This window comes from Centropristis striata, chromosome 8 (assembly GCF_030273125.1).
Source record: "Centropristis striata isolate RG_2023a ecotype Rhode Island chromosome 8, C.striata_1.0, whole genome shotgun sequence".
In the NCBI taxonomy this organism is placed as follows: domain Eukaryota; kingdom Metazoa; phylum Chordata; class Actinopteri; order Perciformes; family Serranidae; genus Centropristis; species Centropristis striata.
Window position 1 is genome coordinate 1224889 of NC_081524.1, and position 23512 is coordinate 1248400.

Here is a 23512-nt window from a genome sequence, read left to right on the forward strand (position 1 = left end):
TTCATTAACAATTGAAAATGCCAGTTCTTTGCTCGCTAAAATTTTGCCAATCATGACACGGTTGGTTCAAATGGATTCCATATGGATTTCATATGATATCCTCACTGTAGTTTCACAATGTAGCCCTCTACAGCCTCTGGCAGGGTCAGGGGTATAAAAACATAATAATAAAAAGATGAAAAGAAATCCATAAACCCAGAGTTACATTTATCTTTAGACCAAGAACCAGTTGTTGTTGTAAATGTTGTCATCAATTTCGAGTAAACGTGATCCATGTCTCAGAACATATGAGGCATTTTAAGTCATTTTTACGCCTTAACCCTTTGGAGTCTTGGACTATTTTGTCCACTTTTGAATCCTTTTCATTCTGCCTGTATATACAACTTTTGTTTATAGTGCCATGTTGGTATCTTTTTTTTTTGTCGGCACAAACTCATCTATATGACCTGATAATTAATTTTTCACTTTGACTTACTGGATCAACATTCCAAAACCGCAAAAAAACACACAAAAAAGATCTGATTTTGAAAATGATTTTTGTTTTTTTAAGTTTCAAAGCTCTATCATGCCCAATGGAGAATTTGAAATGTTGCAAATGTGAACAAAGGTTGTAAATAAATAAATAAATACAACATATAAGACATAAAATAAGGAGAACATCTAGTTCTATATGTTTATACTAAATACATTTGACCTTATCTCTGGTTTTACTCGGCCTATCATCATCAAACAAAAACTGGCCTCATGGAGTTTTAAGCCAGTATTTTAATGGGAAGTTGATGGCAGGGCTTCGTTTTTATATTGTGACGTCATGAAAAAGTCACGTAGTTTGATAACGCCGGTGTGATCTGTGATTCAGAGGGTTAATAACCCCTTGATATAGTTGACTCTTAAATACTGACTTCTCTGTTTGTTTGTCTGTTTGTTTGTTTCAATTGGTACCTAATTGACTTTCTGATTGAGGCGTGTGCTCTCTTTGTAAATACTTTGAGGTTTCACCCATTAAAACTTCTAAGTTGGTGCAGGAAAAGAAAAACCTTTAACAAGACCATTTTTACTCAAGTAAATAATCTCCGTTCTTCCTCCACCACTACAAAAAGAAACATGAAAGGTTTCACCAGATTCCTCTTTTAATGAAGCATTTCCAAAGAATTGTGCATGTTGTTTGTTGTGCAGGCCAACAGACGCACCACAGCTCCGAGGCGTTTATATTCTCAGGAAAAACCCCAAAAGTTTCTGTGGAGTGCTGCAGAGTCACGGTGGGCGTGTCCGGCTGTAAGTGTGTGCAGTCGGTTGATTCTCTGGAACAAACGCGTCCCCCCCGCCGCGACTGATGGGAAACAGATTCTGTGCATTTATGGGGGTCTTTTGTTTCTTCGTGTTGTAGGGAGAGAGAAACCCGAGAGCCGTTCCAGCATGAAGGGGAGGCGGGGTCTTCTCCTCGGCCTCATCATGGCAGCGTGTTTCTACGGCAACACCGCCGACAAGACAGGTGGGTGTGATTATGCAGCTATGACTTAACTTCCTGCATACCAGCACATACAGGATCAGTTCAAACGGCCCAATAACATCTGTGCAACCAATTTACACAACGTGTGAATGTACAGAAAGTTACACACACAAGAAAACACACACACACACACACACACACACACACACACACACTCAGTGGTGGAAGAAATACATTTAACATTTTTAAATTGATCATGTTTTTCATGTTAAATCTCGGTCCCTAAAGTAACTAAAACTGTCTGTAGAGGTAAATGTAGAGGAGTACAATATTTGCCTCAAAAGGTAGTGGAGTAGAAGTATACATAAAACGAAAATACTCAAGTAAAGTACAAGTACCGCAAAATTGTACTTAAGTTTACTTGAGTAAATACGCTGCAGTTTCATTCCACCACTTGTCACACTGTACATGCCAACACATAATGAGCCTTACAGTTTCACTGTGTGTGGTAAATTCTTTATTCTCACTGTAAATATACAAGGAGCACTGTTACTAACCCTGCACAGAACGTGTTTTCTGCCGAGCACAGGAATGTGATGCATTAACTGGTTCATAGAGTCATCTTGCTTTCATCAGCAGTGCCCAGATGCATTAATCATACTGTATGTATTTTCCAGCCCTGCTGCCAAACACAGCTTCAAACAGCTGGATTATGGGCAACATTTGAACTAAAAATAGGGGAAAGGTTAAAGTTAACATGTGGCTGCTAAAGAACATGAGGCCTGTTGTACAAAACACCAACAGATTTTCTCTATAAGACCTTAAAGTCAGGGGTCTCAAACTCGCGGGCCAATTGTGGCCCTCGTGACGATATTTTGTGGCCCCCACCTTGATATGAAAGTTTAATGTGAGTTTTATATGAATGGCACTTTACCGTGTTGTGTGAGGAAGGTCCCTTTAATTACTTTTTTTGATAATTTTGTGTCTTTTTAAAATAATTTTGTGTATTTTTTTGGTCATTTTGTGTCTTTTTAAAATTATTTTGTGTCTTTTTGGTAATTCGGTGTCTTTTTTTTTGGTCATTTTGTTTCTTTTTTAAGTAATTTTTTGTGACATTTTCTGTCTTTTTGGGTCATTTTGTGTCTTTTTTAAATAATTTTGTGTCTTTTTGGTCATTCTGTATATTTTTTGGTCATTTTGTGGGGGGTTTTAGTATTTTGTGCCTGTTTGGGTCACTTTGTGTCTTTTTTAAGTAATTTAGTTTTTCCTGTCATTTTGTGTCTTTTTTTGATCATTTTGATACTGCCTCCAGCGGCCCCCAGGTAATTTGAGTTTGACACCCCTGGTTTAAGGTTTAATTTCTTCTGAGCTGAAGGACCTTCTGAAGGGAGTCTTACAGAATCCTTTAAAAGGTTTCAATAGTTCAGGGAAAAAACTGCATTGACAAAGATTTTAGACCAGAAAGAAGAGTGAGTCAGTATGAATAAGAAGTCTGGATATTGTGTAAGCATCATGTTAAACCTTATGTGGTTTTAGATAGATAAGGACATTTTAAACATAGTGAGCAAACCGCTGACCTTTGGACATGAAATACCTCAACTATGACTGAGCTGAAAGATCTCTTAGAATAAAACCAGTGTCAGCTTTCCAGTCAGACCCCATTTATGCAGCTCACATAAAGACTGTTTAGGGACCCCAGGATGCACAAAGATTCACACACAAGAGGACACAATAACACTTTTTACTGCAGGAGAAACACTGCATAATTTTACTGTATACTGCATAATTTCTGCCCAACTGCAAGAGATTTTCATAAAGTGGGCATGTCTGTAAACACATCTTGTCAGGGCTCAGGCTAACTTTGATGCATTCCTTCACCCACTTCCCGACAAGGTACCATGATATGTTTGGTATCAATAGATTCATTAGTTTACAGTCTCAGCTGTCCAGTTATACCCGATTTATGCAGCTCACAGACTGATTAGGGACCCCAGAATATTTACATTCAGTAGGACAACAGAACAGAAAAAACTGTTTGCTGCCACAAACTCCATGGGATTAGCATAAGAGAACCCATTTTCATTCCGATATCTTGAAGAAAGATATCAAGGGACCACTTTGAAAGAGGCTTTGTCAATTTTTGCCTAACTTTGGAGCAATGTTTCATCCCCTTCCCAACTTCATGATATCAGTCTCTAAAAAAAGACGTAAAGTCGGCCGAGTATGCAGCAGCCGAAGAGTTTAAGGAAACCTTAACTTGGACTTAAAGAAAAATCTGAACTTTGGGTGTTTTGTGCAACTGGTTCTTTGGTCTGTAATGGGAATGTTCCATTCCAGTAAAAATACAGTCAACTTTGAGGTCTTTTCTATGAATATCTCAGAATATGAAGGGTGAGGAAAATACTGGCAGAGTTTCATGCAGCGAGGCACATGAATGCCAGGTATGTAAGAGTTAGAAGATAAAGGAGAGGCAGGTTGGATCAGCCTTTCATCCACTTTCTGTTTGCACCACCATCACTGTCTGAAGGAAATGATCACCAGCTGTCAGCCACGCACCCTTTGTTTCGCTTTCCGCACACTTTTGCATCCAAGAGTTGACCTGAAGGTGAGTGCTTTCAGACCCTGCTGCTGTCCACAAGTTGCTCATTTTGTTTCCTTCTGGCTTGCACACATCACCAGCAATCCACCATTCTGTCTGCAAGTCACGCTGGCACTTTCACCTCTGGCTGCCACGCTTTCTAAGAGCCACAAGCTGCTCGGGTACGAGGAGCTTTTCTTGTAGCGCACTGTGACCTCTTACCTGCAAGACCTCTCCGTGACCTGATAACCTTCCGTCTCAGTCTGCACTCAAGAGGCCGTAGCGGACATCGTCTTCATGGTCGACGGGTCGTGGAGCATCGGCACCGAGAACTTCAAGCAGATCCGTCAGTTTCTGTACACGCTGGTCAACAGCTTTGACGTCGGGCCGGAGCACGTCCGCATCGGGCTGGTCCAGTACAGCACGGCTCCACGCACCGAGTTCCTGCTCAACACCTACCAGAGCAAGAAGGACATCCTCGACTACATCAACAACCTGCCCTACCAGGGAGGTGGCACCCAGACGGGGCAAGGCTTGGATTTCATGCTGAAGGAGCACTTTGTGGAGGCGGCAGGAAGCCGAGGCCAGAAAGTGCCGCAAATCGCCGTGGTGATCACCGACGGAAAGTCACAAGACAACGTGGAGTCCCACGCCCTGGATCTGAAGAGGCAGGGAATCGTTCTGTACGCGATCGGCATCAAAGACGCAGACGAAGAGCAGCTGAAAGAGATAGCCAACGAGCCGCACAGTCAGCACGTCTACAGCGTGTCTGACTTCGCAGCGCTGCAGGGAATTTCTCAGAGCATCGTCCAGACGATTTGTACGACCGTAGAGGAAGTTAAACGACAACTCCTGCAGTTGTCTCAAGGTAAAATGTGTCATACCGACAGCTTGTGGGGATCTGACCCGAGTGTTATTTATATCCAAGCTATGATAGAGCCAAGTATTACTTTAGATATCTAAATGTACAACTGAATTCACTCTGATGTCAAGAAAGCTTTGTAAACCTTTAGATTGTCAGCCGAGTATTTACAGATGGCGGACTAAATAACAGTAAGAATGTTCTGTATGTGCACAAACACACTAAATGTTTCTCAGCTTGTTGCTGCATATGCTGACTTTTCTCTCCCTCCTGTGCAGAGTGTGCCAAAGCCACTGTGGCCGACATCGTCTTCCTGGTCGACGGCTCCACCAGCATCGGCATCACTAACTTTCAGGAGGTCCGGACTTTCCTCCGCAGCGTTATCAACGGCCTCGACATCGGCCCCGACAAAGTCCGGGTCGGCCTTGCTCAGTTCAGCGACGAGCCTCACCAAGAGTTCCTGCTGAAGGACCACATGGACAAGACGTCCCTGCTGGCTGCCGTGGACACATTCCCCTACCGCGCAGGAAGCACCCAGACGGGCAAGGCCATCCGGTTCATCCAGGCAAACTACTTCACGGAGGAGGCGGGTAGCCGAGCCAGCCAGCGGGTGCCTCAGATCGTCGTGGTCATCACGGACGGAGAGTCCGCGGACGATGTGATAGGACCCTCCCAGGACCTGAGGAAGCACGGAGTCATCGTGTTCGGCATCGGGGTGGGACAAGCCGACAAGAAGCAGCTCGCGGACATCGCCAACAAGCCTTCAGACCGCTTCACGTACGCCATCGACAGCTTCCAGGCTCTGCAGAGGCTGACGGAGGGGCTGCTGCAGACTGTCTGCATCTCTGTAGAGGACCAGAGGCAAGGTGAGGAAAAGGATTATAACGTTATTTATCTTGCAATATAATATCAGAATCAGAGTCCAACAACGACTCAAACATCCTGATTACGGGAGGTACAGGGAGCTGAATGTTAACCGTTTATAGGACACTCCTGGAAATTGAAAATGTCAACCCTGAAGTGTTATTGGAGGATATTACAAGACTTTTTGCAAAATGTTTCATTTTTCTATTGCGAATCGAGGTCAATTGAGTCATTATTATTATTAAATTTATTATAGTCTCTTTCCCACAGCAACCCTAAATAGACAATAACACATCATCTGCATCCATCACCACTTTATCTTTTACCTTTAAACTATTTATTGTCTTTTTAGACTACTTATTACATATGCGCAATGTCTGAATGTCTTATTTAAAGCACCTTATATATGAGAAGCACAGGTAAATTTAGATGTATACTTTTTTAATACAATGAAAATACAGGAAAGCTTGAATCTTGTAGGACTTACTGATTGGTCAGATGCCACAGTGTCACTATTTGTGATGTAGAAATCCATGTAGTTCTATGAGCTCACGGAGAACGAGGAGACCTGTTATAGATGTCCGCTCAAGTTACCAAATATGGTTCTTTGTTTGATTTTGCTTGAGGGTTAATCTCTTTTCTGCTGACTGAAATAGGAATTTTAGATATTTTTGCAGTGGAAAAAAGTTTTTTTATCAATTACTTTACTGCTGCTAAAGATGCTGTGATAGTCTGACGTTGAGTCCAAACAACACTGGTTCCTTCACTTCCCATAATCCAACTCAATAGCTTCTTTTATGACTTCCTCCATGAGTCTTTCAAATTCATGTCCCCAGTGCGTAACGCAGATTCATTAATTTGGAGCCGTGCCATTGGTCAAACAGCCCCTTCAGTCTAACCCTAAGCATTCCTTAACCACAGTGTTATCTCTATCCTCTATATATTTGATCAATGGGATGTCAGAATAATGAGCAGTCTCTGTATCTTCAGACTCAAAGCGCCTCCAGAAAACAGACAAATAATTCTGACCTTTATGGACTCAGATCTCTCTGCCAGGTGCAATCATGAAAATTAATGTTCCTTTTCCTCAAAAGCATCTCATTCCATGTAGCAATCTAAAAACACTTTGAGGCTGCAGACACAAAAACCCGAAGGCCTCGTAATGATTAATGTTCCAATTTGAGGTCGGCCAGCAAAGACGCAGCATCGGCCAAAACATGCAACATTAAGAGACAGAAGTTGTTTGGGGACAGAGAGTTGAACTTGTTGAGTGTTATTGGAACTTGAGTCCTCCGCAGAAGTTATTCACAGTGCAGCTGTACGCCTCCAAAAATATTAATGTACTGCTTGTTAATTTTTCCTTGATTTGGAGTCTGTCTCTTTCCAGAATATGTTCACACTTTGTCATGATACTAAATACTGAACTGAATACTAACTACTGATTCGGAGTGGTCCAGTAGATCAGCAGATCTTCTCACTGTTCTTTTTGGTGTTTTCTTTCAGCCTTGGCAGAAAAGTTTGCCGACATCTTCTTCCTCGTGGACAGCGGCTTGACCACAGCAGAGTTCGGTCAGGTCAGGACCGTCATCGGACGACTGGTCAACCAACTGAACGTCGGAGAGTTCGGCTACCACCTGGGCCTGGCCCAGTACGGCCAGGATGTCAGGGTGGAATTCCTTTTTAAAGTTCATAAAACCAAAGAGGAATACGCAAATGCTGTCAAGCGTTTCCGCCAGCGAAGACTGCCGTCCAACGAGCCTCGTAATATGGGCGTCGCCTTGAAGTACGCCAGCGAAAATGTATTCACCGAAGCGGCGGGAAGCCGGGCGGCCGAGGGCCACCGACAGTTCCTGGTTGTTATAAGTGGAAAAGACTCAAGTGACCCCGTGTACAAGGAGTCACGTTTCATCAAATCCCAAGGAATCACGGTGGTGGGGATGAGCCTCGGAGCGTCCCTGCAGGAGATGCGTCTTATAGCCACTCCACCGTACATTTACCAGAGCATCAGTAACGCTCCAACACTGAAGACTATCTTTGAAAAAGAAGAAGTGCAGTCCGTTCTTACTGGAGGTAAAATATATTATATTATGTGATTATTGTGACTTCTCACTTTCTGAATTTGTAATTAAATTAAGAGTCCATGAGAACACCTGCATATTACTTCTTCATGACGTGACGACATAAAAATAAAGCAACATTGAGTCTTGCCATCAGCTTCCCTCTAAAGTTCTGGCTTAAAACTGCCAGTTGTTGTTTTTTTAATGATATTCGGCCAAGTGAAACTGGAGATATTGTCAAATATATTTAGTATAAAATATTGAACTAGATATTATCCTCATTTTAACTCTTATATGTTATATTTGCAACCTGTGTTCTTATTTGCAATATTTAAAATTCTGTGTTTTGAAACATCATTTTCAAGATCAGATTTTATGTTTTCTTTTGTTTCTTTTGGGTTCAACATTTTGATCAAGTAAGTCAAAGAAAATAGGTGAGGTAACGCTGAAAAAACTGATACCAACATGGCATGGTGAAGATTTTTAACAGCTTTTTTAACGGACATAATAGCCGGAGATTTCAGAGGGTTAACAGCTTCGGCTGCAGCTCGATCACCTGATCACTGTTGTGCACATGAGAGTTAACGCCGCGTCGAATAGGGACGTCACGTCACACTTTCACCCAACACCTAAACAAGTCTCCATATCAGTTTGTTCTTGTCTGCAAATTTTAAAGCATGCATACACGTTGTATGGTAGTAAATTAACAGTTAAGGTTTGCCCAGTTTGTCCGAGAAAAAACAGTGCAGCTCCTCAAGACCATGAAAGTTTTTGTTCGCTCAGTGGGAGAACAAGCACCACAGATAGCCATGCAACAATGCAAAATGTAGATAAATATTTAAATTTAGTCCTTTTATATGCCTATTATTGGGCAGCACTCAAAATGATGCACATAACTAAACTTGAAACGTAAATAAACTCTTCAGGCTGCATCTATGACCCAGTTGAGATGGGAGCCTGCAAGGAGCCGGTGCACAGAGCTCCTGTAGTATATTTTATGTTACTTTTAGTGTTCTGCTTTACTAAGAGAAGCCACAGTCTGACCTTTTGTTGAGGAACAGAACTGTAATAACTGGTTCAAACCAGAATATTGAACTTTAATATCTGGGAGTTGTCAGACAGTAGAAGCGTTGGAATTTTTGAAGATAAACAAGTATAGGGTGTATCCTTTTAAGGTTAAAAAATAGACTTAGCAGCGTGCTCGTGCCCGGGAAAACATGCACATGTATTGCGTATGGGCTGGAACATTCAAATTAAATTAATTAATTAAATTACACACAGACAGAAAAGCGTGTTTTTTCATGCATGGCTGAAGTCGGTCTGAACACAGTCTGCATCAGGTGGAAGTCGACTCATCTGTCAGCAAGAAATTGTTTCAAAACAGAAATGTACAGATTGTGTACAGAAATCCTCATCTCAGTTCTTCATCTTGAAATGAATCTGAATGTTTGAGCAGCTCACAAGTCAACTGATAATAATTATGTTTTTGATGATTTTTTCACAGATTGCAAAGCAGCCAAACTGGCCGACATCGTGTTCATTGTCGATGAGTCTGGAAGCATTGGAACGCCCAACTTCCAGCTGGTGCGAGCTTTCCTGCACTCGATCGTGAGCGGCCTGGAAGTCAGTCAGTCCAGAGTCCGAGTGGGCATCGTGATGTATAACACCAGGGCCGTAGCTCAGGTCTACCTCAACTCCTTCACCGACAAGAACGAACTGCTGAAGTTCATCAAAATCCTGCCCTATCACGGGGGCGGTACGCACACTGGAGAAGCCCTGAAGTACGCCCTGGAGAAGGTCTTTGTCAAGGAGAAAGGAAGCAGGAAAGACAAGGGCGTGCAGCAGGTGGCGGTGGTGATCACAGATGGCGAATCGCAGGACAACGTGAGCACGCCGGCGGCTGAACTCCGGCGGAAGGGCGTCACTGTTTACGCTGTCGGAGTGAAAGACGCCAACGAGGCGGAGCTGATCGAGATGGCGTCTTATCCACCTCATAAACACAAGTTCGTTGTGGACAGTTTTGCCAAACTGAAATCTTTGGAGCAGAGTCTGCAGAAAATGATGTGCCATAACATCCTCCGGCAAGCATTCTCAGTCAATACAAGAAGAACCGGCATTAAAGAAGGTTTGAACCAGAGCTTGTGTTTTAAATCAGTTTAAAGAGCAGAACAGCATAGAAAATAAAGTAAATGCATGTAAAGGGAGTCTACTGGGGTTTTAATATGTTGCTTTTCCTCATCCAGGCTGTGTACAAACAGACGAAGCAGACATCTTCTTCCTGATCGACCACTCTGGAAGTATTTACCCAACCGACTTCCAGGACATGAAGAAGTTCATCATTGAGTTCCTCCACACCTTCCGGATCGGGCCGCAGCATGTCCGCTTGGGAGTGGCAAAATACGCAGATGCTCCAAATTTAGAATTTGATCTGACGACCTATTCCGATACCAAGATGTTGGAGAAAGCCGTGGAGGGAATCAGACAAGTAGGAGGCGGCACGGAGACGGGACGAGCCCTGGAGTTCATGGGCCCACTCTTTGACCAAGCAATGGTCTCTCGAGGCCACAAAGTCCCCGAGTACCTGGTGGTCATCACTGACGGGAAATCCAGCGACGAGGTCAAGATTCCTGCAGAGAAGCTGAGGGCGCAGGGTGTCGTCATCTACGCCATCGGGGTGAAGAAAGCAGATGTAGACGAGCTGCAGGAGATCGCCGGAAACCCCAAGAGGACGTTCTTCGTCAACAACTTCGATGCTTTGAGGCCCATCAAGGACGACATCATCACGGACATCTGTTCTCAGGATGGTAAGAAAAACTGAACCAACATACATCATTATGACACATTTAATCAGTTGCCTGAATGAGCAAACTGTTTTGCTAAATCCAACTTTATTTCCAGTATTTCCAACACGCAGGCTTTATTTAAGATGGAAATGAAAGTGAATTGTTAGATTTACGACCAAAGCAGACACAAAAAGACCATAAAAAGACACAAAAACACCAAAAAAGACAAAAGAAATGACCATAAAAGACTCAAAATGACCAAAAAAGGACAAAACGACCAAAAAGACCCAAAATAACCAAAAAAGACACAAAGCAACCAAGAAAGACACAAAGCGACCAAAAAGACACAAAACGACCAAAGAAGACACAAAACGACCAAAAAGACTCAAAATGACACAAAACAACCAAAAAAACGACTTTCTTACCACCAACAGGATTCTGTCTTTACAGATATATTTTGAATGCAGCACACAGGAGGAAGTCCACACTAACTTGTAAATGTTAATGTGTCCACAGCTTGCAAAGAAGTCCCAGGCGACCTCGTCTTCTTGATTGACAGCTCTGGGAGCATCTATCCAGAAGACTTCAACAAAATGAAAGGCTTTATGAACTCCGTCATCAGCAAGTCCGTGGTGGGGCAGGACGAGGTGCACGTCGGCGTCATGCAGTTCAGCACCATCCAACAGATTGTGTTCCCGCTGAACCGCCACTACAGCAAGGAGGAGATGTTCAAAGCCATCAGCGACATGCAGCAGGTCGGCGGCGGCACGCTCACAGGCGCCGCCCTCACAGACGTGTCCAAGTTATTTGATTCGATCAATGGAGGGCGTCCCGGCATGAGGCAGAGGCTGGTGGTGATCACGGACGGCGAAGCCCAGGACCAGGTCCGACTCCCCGCCGAGGCTCTGAGAGCCAAGGGGGTGATGATCTACGCCATCGGAGTGGTGGACGCCAACACCACCCAGCTGCTGGAGATCAGTGGCTCACCGGACAGGATGTACGCCGAGCGGGACTTTGACGCCCTGAAGGACCTGGAGAGCCAGGTGGCCCTGGAGATCTGTGACCCAGAGAGAGGTAAGACAAGGCTTCAACAAGTTCACATCAAAATATTTAATTGTGGATGAAACCTTTAATCCAGTTGCTGTAACACTTAATTTGGATTCTATTTTAGATCTTCTGCTCATTTTTGGATTGTTTTAACACGCTGGAGTACACAATCAGATGTTTAGAATTTAGTTTCCTGGAGACTTTCTCTCAGCCTGACCATGCTACACCTGGCTGCTCCCTGATATATTATATATATTAGTCCACTAAAACTCCTGACATTTAGCTGAAAGACTGAAGACAGAATAAGATATCTTTGAGGTTTCGGATGTCAGCATATAAATGTTGATATTTCCTTTTAAATTATATTTTCTCATTATGTTGACTCCCTTTCCCCTCCCTTTTATTTCCAACCAGAGTGTAAGAAGACAGAGAAAGCCGACATTATTTTCCTGGTGGACGGCTCCACGAGCATAACGCTCCCCAAGTTCAGGAACATGCAGAAGTTCATGGCGGCCATGGTGAACCAGACCACGGTTGGGAAGGACCTGACTCGCTTCGGGGTGATTCTCTACTCCACCAACCCCCAAGTTGTTTTTACTCTGAATAAGTATACTTCCAAGCGTGAGGTTCTAAAAGCGATCGATGACCTGAAGTCCCCATACGGAGACACCTACACCGGCAAGGCTTTGAAATACTCTCTGGACTTCTTCGACGCTGCAAACGGCGGCAGGGCGGCTCTCCAGGTGCCGCAGATCCTCATGGTGATCACAGACGGCGACGCCACCGACAGTAACGACCTGGCCGCTCCGTCCGAGGCCCTGCGGGACAACGGCATCAGCGTCTTCAGCATCGGTGTGGAAGGAGCCATCCAGGCGCAGCTGGAGATCATGGCGGGTTACGAAAAGTCCAGAGTTTTCTACGTGAATAACTTTGATGCCCTGGAAAATCTGCACAAGAACATTACTCATGTGCTCTGCAACTCCACCAAGCCAGGTAAGAGGCAGAAGCTCTTTCTACACAGTTGTTTTTGTACATTTTGATAGAGAATATGTCGTGGCAAATCAAGCAGTTCAAAGCCTTTGGCCAGATGATTGGCTATGGGCCACCTGACTTTGCGCCAAATCTTCCCAAAAACTATTACTCAAAAATTATAGAGACAAAAAAAGTTGCAGGAGAGTTGTTCAGATTTTCAAGCAGTGGAGTTCATTCTTGCAAAGATCATAAACCCCATGGCCCACCTTTTTCTTAAAAAAACCGCCTCTGACCTTCAGCAATATTAATGTTTTTTATTGGCTAGTTAGGCACAAGTCTTTGTGCATGATCTCCTCAGATTCTAATGGTGGTTTTAAAGGTACTTTCCAGCGGCTTTGCTTGGTGTCGTTCGGTACCTTCCTGGCTCCATTTCTATTGGCGTCATCACTTTACCTTATTTCAATACTAAGACTTCCTGTTTCCTGTCACCAATATTGCTGAATGAGAGTTTTGGGATGGATGGATGGATGGATGGATGGATGGATGGAAAAATGAATATATAAATGGATGGATAAATGGATGGATGGAAAAATGAATGAATAGATGGATGGATGGATGGATGGATGGATGGATGGATGGATGGATAAATGGATGGATGGATGGATAAATGGATGGATGGATGGATGGATGGATGGATGGATGGATGGACGAACTTCCTTTTACATGCTTGATAACACACATCAAGATTTTACCATACTTTACTCTAACTTCACTTCTGCTTTGGTCTGGTTTTTCACAGTGATTACTCATTAAATATCAGGTTACAGCTCTTATTTGTAACACACACACATTTAGCTCAACATAGGCCAAGAATGATCATGACTGCTATTCATCATGTTTTACACACAGCTGGATTTAATGCATACATTATGTTATTCTTTCCTACTACACGTAGCACTCCTGGGATTGTTTTGTTACATTTGTTCACTTAAACCTGGAGGCATAAAGCCTTGTAGATATTTTACCAGCAGCCTCACTTTCCAGCCTAACTAACCACATAAATAGAGCCACAGTGGCTGTACAAAGATTCATAGATAAAGCTTAATCTTTAAAAACCTTACACTTGTCATTTGACACCTCTCAAAGCTACAGTTGGTAGTTTCTGTATAAATCTTTGTCTAGTTGTGGTGAGTCATCCTGACAGTAACACATTAGACAGATAATCTGGTTCCTCTGCTTCCTCCTGATGATTCGAACGGCATTTGCAAGAATCTGATGCTCCCGAACGACAATAAAACCAATCAGAGCCAATTTGTTTCCAACGCAGCTGTCATACTCGGCATCACTAATCAAATATGACTCAATATCCTCATCTCAGATGTTTTCAGAAACATATTTTACTGACTTTTTAGCTGTAAAATAAGAACATTTGTGACCCGAACTCCGTTTTCTCTCTCACTCTGCCATTATTTTATCCACTGTAGCTTTAAGGATTGGGGAATTGTTTCAACGAAACATTTTCTCCAATCACAAACGGCAATACTGACAGCAAATATACGTGTCCAATAATCTTTCAAACTACGGGCACTAAATTGCAGCGCTTTATTTATGAAAGTGATGAATTACGACAGCGTTAACGATGGCGTTATCAGCCAGTCAGGACATTTGTCAACAGAAGAGCCTGTAGAGTAGCCTCTAACACAGTGTTGTCATTTAAAATTAACTTAAAGTCTTATTTCTCAGTCATGTGGATACATTTCCTCTCTTTACTTCTGCAGTTTGTGAGAAGCAGAAGGCGGACCTGGTCTTCCTGCTCGATCAGTCCGGCAGCATCAGATCAGAGGACTACACCACCATGAAGAAGTTCACCACAGAGCTGGTGAACAGCTTCAAAGTCAGCGAAACTTTAGTGCGAGTGGGCGTGGCCCAGTTCAGCAGCGCCTTCCAGAAGGAGTTTGTCCTCAACAAGTACTACAGCGAGCAAGCTGTGAACAAGCACATCACAGACATGGTTCAGCTCGGCGGAGGCACCAACATCGGACTCGCCCTGGATGGCATCAGGAGTTATTTCGAAGCGTCTAGTGGCAGTCGGAGATCTGAGGGAGTCTCCCAGAACCTGGTCCTGATCACGGACGGAGAATCTCAGGACGACGTGGAGGACGCAGCCGACCGCCTCCGGGCTCTGGGCGTCGAGGTGTTCGCCATCGGCATCGGAGACGTCCACGACCTGCAGCTCCTGCAGATCACCCGCACCCCGCAGAGGCTGTTCACCGTGCAGAACTTCGGCAGCCTGGAAAAGATCAAGCAGAAGGTGCTCGACACAATCTGCAAGTCTAAACCGCCACAAGAGCAAAGTGGTGAGTGGAAAACTTTGCCTCTTCTCTCCCGACATAAAACTCCCATGTGAAAACAAAAGTAAACCATGTGATTCACACAAAATGACCAAAAAAGACGAAACTACCAAAAAAGACACGGAAATATACAAATTGACAGAAAAAGACACAAATAGACAGAAAAAGACACAAATTGACAAAAAAAAAGACAACAGTACCAAAAAAGACACAAATTGACCAAAAAAGACACAAATTGACAAAAAAGACACAAATGACCAAAGAGAGATACAAATTGACCAAAAAAGACACAAATTGACCGAAATAGACACAAATTGACCGAAATAGACACAAATTGACCAAAAAAGACACAAATTGACCAAAAAGACACAATTTGACCAAAAAATTACGCAAATTGACCAAAAAAGACACAAAACGACCAAAAAAGACACAAATTGACCAAAAAAACAAAAGTACCAAAAAAGACACAAATTGACCAAAAAATTACACAAATTGACCAAAAAAAGACAAAACTACCAAAAAAGACACAAATTGACCAAAAAGACACAATTTGACCAAAAAAATACACAAATTGACCAAAAAAGACACAAATTGACCAAAGAAGACACAAATGACCAAAAAAGGCACAAATTGACCGAAAAAGAGACAAAAGAACACAAAAAGACATTAAATGCGTTCCTGAAGGCTAAGAAGTGTTTCTCTCTGCTCCAGGCTGCAGCATTGATATCGCCATGGGATTCGATATTTCCAAACGAAGCGGCGCTCCCGGCGAGATGCTGATCAGCGGCCACACCAAGCTGCAGACCTTCCTGCCGGACATCGCCCACTACGTCTCGACGGTGTCGGGCCTCTGCTGCACCGGCACCGCGCCCATCAAGACCAACATCGCCTACCGGGTCCTGAGCCGCAACGGAGGCCAGCTGTACGACACCAACTTTGAACCGTACAGCGAGGACGTGGTGAGGAAGGTGATGGCCATGAATCTGGCCGAGCCCACCTTCTTCAACACCGCGCTGCTGAAATCCTTCAGCCAGAAGTTCAGCTCCCAGTCCGGAGCCGGCGTCAAGGTGAGTCCTCAACATGCTGACTTCCTGTGGTCAATGTAAATGTTCTGCTTTAATAAGAGTTTGAGTTGGAACTGGTGATGGCAGCGTTTATAAAACAACTCCTGTCTCACAATGTTAAAGCAGATCGACCAAAGAGATACAAAGAAACCAAAAAAAGACACAAAGAAACCAAAAAAAGACACAAATTGACCAAAAAAAGACACAAATTGACCAAAAAAAAGACACAAATCGCCCCAAGAAAGACACAAATTGACAGAGAAAGACACAAATTGACAGAGAAAGACACAAATTGACCAAAATAAGACACAAATTGACCAAAATAGACACAAATCAACCAAAATAGACACAAATCAACCAAAATAAGACACAAATTGACCAAAAAAGACACAAATCAACCAAAAAAGACACAAATTGACAAAATAAGACACAAATTGACCGAAAAAGACACAAATTGACAAAATATGAAACAAATTTACCAAAAAAAAGACACAAATTGACAAAATATGACACAAATTTACAAAAAAAAGACACAAATTGACCAAAAAAGACACAAATTGACCAAAAAAAAGACACAAATCACCCAAAAAAGACACATTGAATGAGCAAAATAAGACATAATATGACTACCTTAAATAAAGACCTTAAATCAGAGCAGGAGAACCACCGTTTACATCATTTATTTCCTCTTTAAACTCTTTTAGAGCCCAACCAGGAACTGTTGGGCCCTAACCTTAGAGAAGTGCTGACAGAGCACAAATTCAACCAAACTAAAGCTTTTTGTTCCAGCAGTGAACCTTACGTTACTGTATAATGATGGTTCTGGTTCTGGTCCTGGTCCTGTTGTTTAGGTTGGAGCTGTTAAATGAGTGTTTAATGAGTTTTTTTAAAGAGAGTCTGGTGCGATCGTCACCAAACTCAACACAAACTGAGAGTTTCTGGAGTTTCTGCTGTCACTAAAGTTTGTGCCACAGGAACATTTAATGGGTCTCCCCCAGCTCGGGCTCCACCCGTTCACCAAGTTTAATGAAGATCAGGCCGATAGTTGTTCTGTAATCCTGCTGAAAAACAAATCAGCCAAATTGAAACCATAAGCTGCTTGGCTGTAATAAAGACATGACACTGTTCCTTCTTGGCCGCTTTCTCATGAAGTTTAGACCGTTTTATAGGAAGTAAAGCCAGTAATGAGAAGAGAAAGGACTCTTTAGTGTATATATATATATATATATATATATATATATATATTAATTACAGACATATTGTTTTCTGCAAGTCTAAACCCCCCAAAGATCCCAGTGGTGAGTTTGCTCCTTCTTTCCCAACATATTTCTCCCATGTGGAAACAAAAGTAAACCATGTGATTCACACAAAACTGCCAAAAAGACACTAAATCACCAAAAAATTACACAAATTGACCAAAAGAGATACAAAGCAACCAAAAAAAAGAGCACAAAATGGCCAAAAAAACACACAAATTGACCAAAAAGACACAAAACGACCAAAAAAAGACACAAATTAACAGAAAAAAAACACAAATTGACCTAAAAAAGACACAAATGGACCAAAAAAAAACACAAATCGCCCAAAAAAGACACAAATTGACCTAAAAAAAGACACAAATTGACAAAATAAGACACAAATTGACCAAAAAAAAGACAAAACGGCCAAAGAAAGACACAAATCACCCAAAAAAGACACAAATTGACAATAATGAGACACAGATCAACCAAAAAAAGACACAAGTGAGTGAAGAGAAGTGACAGTTTGTGTCAGACAGGTTTTTAAAGAACGGAGAGTCTTTATTTATCTGGTAGAAGAAGAAGCAGAAAAGAGAATGAGAGTGATGGATTATGATCTAAAGATGTTTTCTACTGGAGTCCAGAACAGGAAGTCAGACCAGTTAATAACTATAATAACTCTGAAACCTTCTGGATCCTTTGATGCCAAACCACAAGTTCTCCTCATGGTTGGACTAAAGGAACCATGGAGAGAACCAACAACCCTCCGTCTGTCACTCATTTACTTTAACAGAGTTTGACTTGTTTTAGTGTGAGAAATGTGCACTGAAGGTTTAATAATCCAGTATTTACTGTTTATTTATCAAAGATGATTGACTCCTCGTGGTTTACTGATTCCTCCAGTTGAACGACGGTCAGAAGAACCAGAAGAAGTTTTCTAATCCAGGATCTGAATTAAGTTGTATGAATTACTTTGATGCAAAGCTCTCTGAGTTTGAGTTTTTCCTCGTACATTTGTGAGTGCTTTTTCTTGTAAATGTATGAGTTTTTTCTGGTAAATTTGAGAGTTATTACTCGTAATTGTGTAGGTTTTTTTTGTACGATTTTTTGTACTTTTTTCCCGGTTAAGTTTGTGGCATCTTTCTCTTTATTTTTTTTATTTATTTTTTTCTCCTACATTTGTTTTTTTCTCATAAGTTTTTAGTATTTTCTCATAAATGTGTGAGGTTTCTTTCTCGTAAAGTTGTGTGTTTCTTGTGCGTTTTTTCATTGTTTAGTGGTTGAACCTTTTGGTGTTTTAATGGATTTATCTGTTCTACGATCAGAACCGGCCAGAACTCAGAAAGCAAGCTTTCACAATAAGAGCAGTCTGACATGTGAACCCTTTCACAATAAGAGCAGTCTGACTTGTGAAACCTTTCACAATAAGACACATAATAATCAACATTGACCAAAAAAGACACAAAACGACAAAAACGACAAAAAAAGACACAAAATGACTCAGAGACATGTGACATGTCTAACATGTGAACACTTTCACAATAAGAGCGGTCTGATATGTGAAACCTTACAAAATAAGACACATAATAATCAAAATTGTCTAAAAAAAGACACAAAATGACTCGAAAAGAAACAAGCGGTCTGGCATGTGAACCCTTTCACAATAAGAGCAGTCTGACATGAGAACCCTTTCACAATAAGAGCGGTCTGACCTGTGACTCGTCCTCCAGGTGCTGGTGATTTTCTCAGACGGACTCGATGAAGACGTGATGAAGATGGAGTTTGAGTCGGAGCTGCTGAGGAAGTCTGGTAGAGTCTTCAGTTTATTATTAAATATGATGCATCATGTTGTTGTTGTTGTTGTTTACATCATGGAGCCAGGTAAACGTTGATGTTTACTTCCTGCAGGAGTCAGCGCTCTGCTGACGGTGGCTCTGGAGGGCGTCAGCGACGCCGCTCAGCTGCAGATGGTCGAGTTCGGACGAGGTTTCGGGTATAAACTTCCTCTGAGTATCGGCATGTCGAGCGTCGGCAGCACCGTCCTCAAACAGATCGTAAGAAGTCCTCGTTTACCTTTTACATTTAAATCACGGAGACTTTCCACTCAGATCAGATATATTTATTTATTAGTCCCACAGCAAAAGACAAGTTCAGTTTATCAGCAGTAAAGTGTTCGGCAAAAATAGAAATAAGTTTCAGTAATTGATCAATGATTTTTTTTCTCATAAATTTGTGAGTTTTTTTCTCGTAATTTTCAGTTTTTTTCTCATAAATTTGTGTTTTTTTCTTCTAAATTTGTGAGTTTTTTCTCAACAACAAAACCTTTTCTGTTAGTGTCTTTACAGAGAATGAAAAGTTTAATTTTAAAAAGTAATTGTGAGGTTTCTTCTCGTAAATTTGTCAGGTTTTTTCTCATGAATTTGAGTTTTTTCTCCTAAATTTGTTTTTTTTTTTCTCGTAGATTTGTTTTTTTATCCTCGTAAATTTTTGATTTTTTTTTTCCAAAATTTGGGATTTTTTTCTCGTAGATTTCTGTTAATTGTCATAAACTTGTCAGTTTTTTCACATTAATTTGTGATCGTTTTCTTGTAAATTAGTGAGTATTTTTCTCTTAAATTTGTCATTTTTTCTTGTAGATTTGGGATTTTTTTTCCTAAATTTGAGTTTATTTCTCCATAAAAAACAACAATCTAACTTTTCTATTAATGTCTTTACAAAGAATAAAAAGTCTTCAGTGAATAATAAATAAAGTTCTAAACAAGACAAACAAAAATAAGAGTAAACCCACTCTGACCAGCTGCAGAGTAAATTCACACTTTGTGTTTTTTATTTGAACAGAAACCTTGTAATCTGTTTAATGTCTCAGGTTTCTGACCTCTCTCCTCGTGTCTGTGCAGGACTCGGTGTCGGACCGCGAGTGCTGCGGCGTCATGTGCAAATGTTCAGGACACGAAGGGATCCGAGGCTCCCGGGGGCCCCTGGGGTCAAAGGTCAGGACACACAGACACACACACACACACACACACACACACACACACACACACACACACACACACACACACACACACACACACACCGTTATGACCTCACCGTGATGTCGGAACGTTTGAAGGGAAACAGACTCTAAACTCAGCTGGTCTTCGTTCTGAGGTCAAAGGTCAACGTAAACTGTTAAAGTAGGGAAAGTTAGAAACAGCTGTTTGTCTCAAGGATGAAGAGAATTATTCCCCCATCATCATCATCATCATCATCATCATCATCAGTAATCAGATCCTCTTTATCTGTTTCTCTGGTTTAGTTTCTTTATGTAAACAAATGTTCTGAATCAGTGAGGATAAAGAGTTGAAGCTTCTTCTCACGGTTTTTCTCTTAAATTGTTTTTTTCATATAAATTATTTTTTTCTTTTAAATTTTTTTTTTTTTCATAAAATTATGGATTTTTTTCTTGTATATTTGTGAGTTTTTTTCGCTTAAATTTATGAGTTTTTTTCACATACATTTGTAAAAAGAAAATCTCTCAAATTTGTGATTTTTTCACATAAATTTCTGTTTTTTTCACATACATTTGTAAAAAGAAAATCTCTCAAATTTGTGAGTTTTTTCACATAAATTTGTGATTTTTTCTCTCTCAAATTTATAATTATTTTCTCTCAAATTTGTGAGTTTTTTTCACATAAATTAGTTAAAAAAATCTCTCAAATTTGCAAGTTTTTTCATATAAATTTGTGTTTTTTTCACATAAATTTGTATTTTTTTTCTTAAGTTTGTGAGGAGTTTTCTCATATATTTGACTTTTTTCATGTGTAATTTTTTTTGTGGTGACCTTTGACCTTTCCTGTTTAATGTGTTGTTGGTGAGTTTTAAATCTGTTGATACGTTTTATTCACACAAAGAGATTCAAATGCTTTAAAAAGCAATTAAATGAAACCTGAAACCTCTGCATAGTTTCTCTGCCACTGAACCTGTTATGTGTGTGTGTGTGTGTGTGTGTGTGTGTGTGTGTGTGTGTGTGTGTGTGTGTGTGTGTGTGTGTCTCTAACAGGGCGTGTCTGGACAGAAAGGTTTCCCCGGGTTCCCAGGAGAAGAGGGCGTCCCCGTAAGTTTCTCTTTATCACTTCAAACTTCAGATTCTGTAAAAACATTTCTCTCTAACTAACTAATCGTTCTTTCAAAGAGTGTTTTTCTTGTGAATTTATGAGGGTTTTTCCCTGATAAATTTGTGATTTTTTTTCTCATATATTTTTGAGTTTTTTCCTCCTACATTTGAGTTTATATCTCATAGATTTGTCAGTTATTTCTTGTGAATCTGTGATTTTTTCTCCTAATTTTTTTTTTCTTTCTCATAAATCTGTGGGTTTCTTCTTGTAGATTTGTGAGTTTATTTATCATAGATTGTGAGTTCATTCTCCTAAGTTTGTGGGGGTTTTCTCATAGATTTGTGAATGCTTTTCTCCTAAATAATTTTTTTTCCTCCTAAATTTGAGTTTATTTCTCATAAATGTGTCAGTTATTTCTTGTGAATTTGTGTGGAGTTGATTTATGATTTTTTTTCTCATAGATTTATGATTTTTTTTTCTTTCTTCCTGAGGAAGTTTCTCTTTATCAGATTGTAGCAGCTCGCTGTGCTGCTGATAACCTCCTCACTGTGTGTGTGTGTGTGTGTGTGTGTGTGTGTGTTTGTGTGTGTGTGTGTGTGTGTGTGTGTGTGTGTGTGTGCAGGGTGACCGGGGCGGTCCGGGGCCCAGCGGCCCTCAGGGGGTCCAGGGTTGTTCTGGGATCAGAGGAATGAAGGTGACGCTCCGTTTAACATCATTTATCATTTATTATATTAATTATCAGAGATTGATGGTGTGTGTCTCACTGCTGTCTCTGTGTGTGTGTGTGTGTGTGTGTGTGTGTGTGTGTCTGCAGGGCGTGCGAGGCCTGCGGGGGAACAGGGTGAGTGACCTCATGAAGTCTTTAATGTTGGAATGTTTGAACAAAGTTTAAAGTGAAACTAGACGAGTGTAACTGTGACTGTCTGCAGGGCGAAGAGGGAGGAAACGGGCTGGACGGCGTGAACGGAGAACAGGTACGGACCGCCACGCCATTATCACCTGTCAGGACCATTATTACCTGTCAGGACCATTATCACCTGTCAGGACCATTATCACCTGTCAGGACCATTATTACCTGTCAGGACCATTATCACCTGTCAGGACCATTATCACCTGTCAGGACCATTATCACCTGTCAGGACCATTATCACCTGTCAGTACCATTATCACCTGTCAGTACCATTATTACCTGTCAGGACCATTATTACCTGTCAGGACCATTATCACCTGTCAGGACCATTATTACCTGTCAGGACCACTATCACCTGTCAGGACCACTATCACCTGTCAGGACCATTATTACCTGTCAGGACCATTATCACCTGTCAGGACCATTATTACCTGTCAGGACCATTATCACCTGTCAGGACCACTATCACCTGTCAGGACCATTATTACCTGTCAGGACCATTATCACCTGTCAGGACCATTATCACCTGTCAGGACCATTATTACCTGTCAGGACCATTATCACCTGTCAGGACCATTATCACCTGTCAGGACCATTATCACCTGTCAGGACCATTATCACCTGTCAGGACAATTATTACCTGTCAGGACCATTATCACCTGTCAGGACCATTATCACCTGTCAGGACCATTATTACCTGTCAGGACCACTATCACCTGTCAGGACCACTATCACCTGTCAGGACCATTATTACCTGTCAGGACCATTATCACCTGTCAGGACCATTATTACCTGTCAGGACCATTATCACCTGTCAGGACCATTATTACCTGTCAGGACCATTATCACCTGTCAGGACCATTATCACCTGTCAGGACCATTATCACCTGTCAGGACCATTATTACCTGTCAGGACCATTATCACCTGTCAGGACCATTATCACCTGTCAGGACCATTATCACCTGTCAGGACCATTATCACCTGTCAGGACCATTATTACCTGTCAGGACCATTATCACCTGTCAGGACCATTATCACCTGTCAGGACCATTATTACCTGTCAGGACCATTATCACCTGTCAGGACCATTATTACCTGTCAGGACCATTATCACCTGTCAGGACTATTATCACCTGTCACGACCATTATCACCTGTCAGGACCAGTAAAGAGTAAAAAACAGTTTTCAGTTCCAGAACAGCTGATCAGAGCAGCTAGCAGTCAGGTTTTCTTCTCATA

At 41.6% G+C, this 23512-nt stretch overlaps 1 protein-coding gene across 1 annotated transcript in view; it reads left to right on the top strand.

The window, feature by feature from the left end:
- Positions 1-1406: 1406 nt before the first annotated feature.
- The window catches only part of LOC131976040 (collagen alpha-6(VI) chain-like), a 48041-nt gene continuing 25935 nt past the window's right edge, over positions 1407-23512 (top strand). Inside the window, exons 1-17 of the mRNA XM_059338917.1 lie at positions 1407-1492; positions 4291-4896; positions 5169-5756; positions 7258-7824; positions 9316-9936; positions 10055-10615; positions 11111-11668; positions 12056-12634; positions 14392-14970; positions 15676-16031; positions 18997-19075; positions 19175-19320; positions 20164-20256; positions 21309-21362; positions 21986-22057; positions 22178-22204; positions 22293-22337. Of these exons, the coding sequence (XP_059194900.1) occupies positions 1417-1492; positions 4291-4896; positions 5169-5756; positions 7258-7824; positions 9316-9936; positions 10055-10615; positions 11111-11668; positions 12056-12634; positions 14392-14970; positions 15676-16031; positions 18997-19075; positions 19175-19320; positions 20164-20256; positions 21309-21362; positions 21986-22057; positions 22178-22204; positions 22293-22337 (5607 nt within the window). The 5' untranslated portion in view covers positions 1407-1416. The remainder of the gene's footprint in view (positions 1493-4290; positions 4897-5168; positions 5757-7257; positions 7825-9315; positions 9937-10054; positions 10616-11110; positions 11669-12055; positions 12635-14391; positions 14971-15675; positions 16032-18996; positions 19076-19174; positions 19321-20163; positions 20257-21308; positions 21363-21985; positions 22058-22177; positions 22205-22292; positions 22338-23512) is intronic.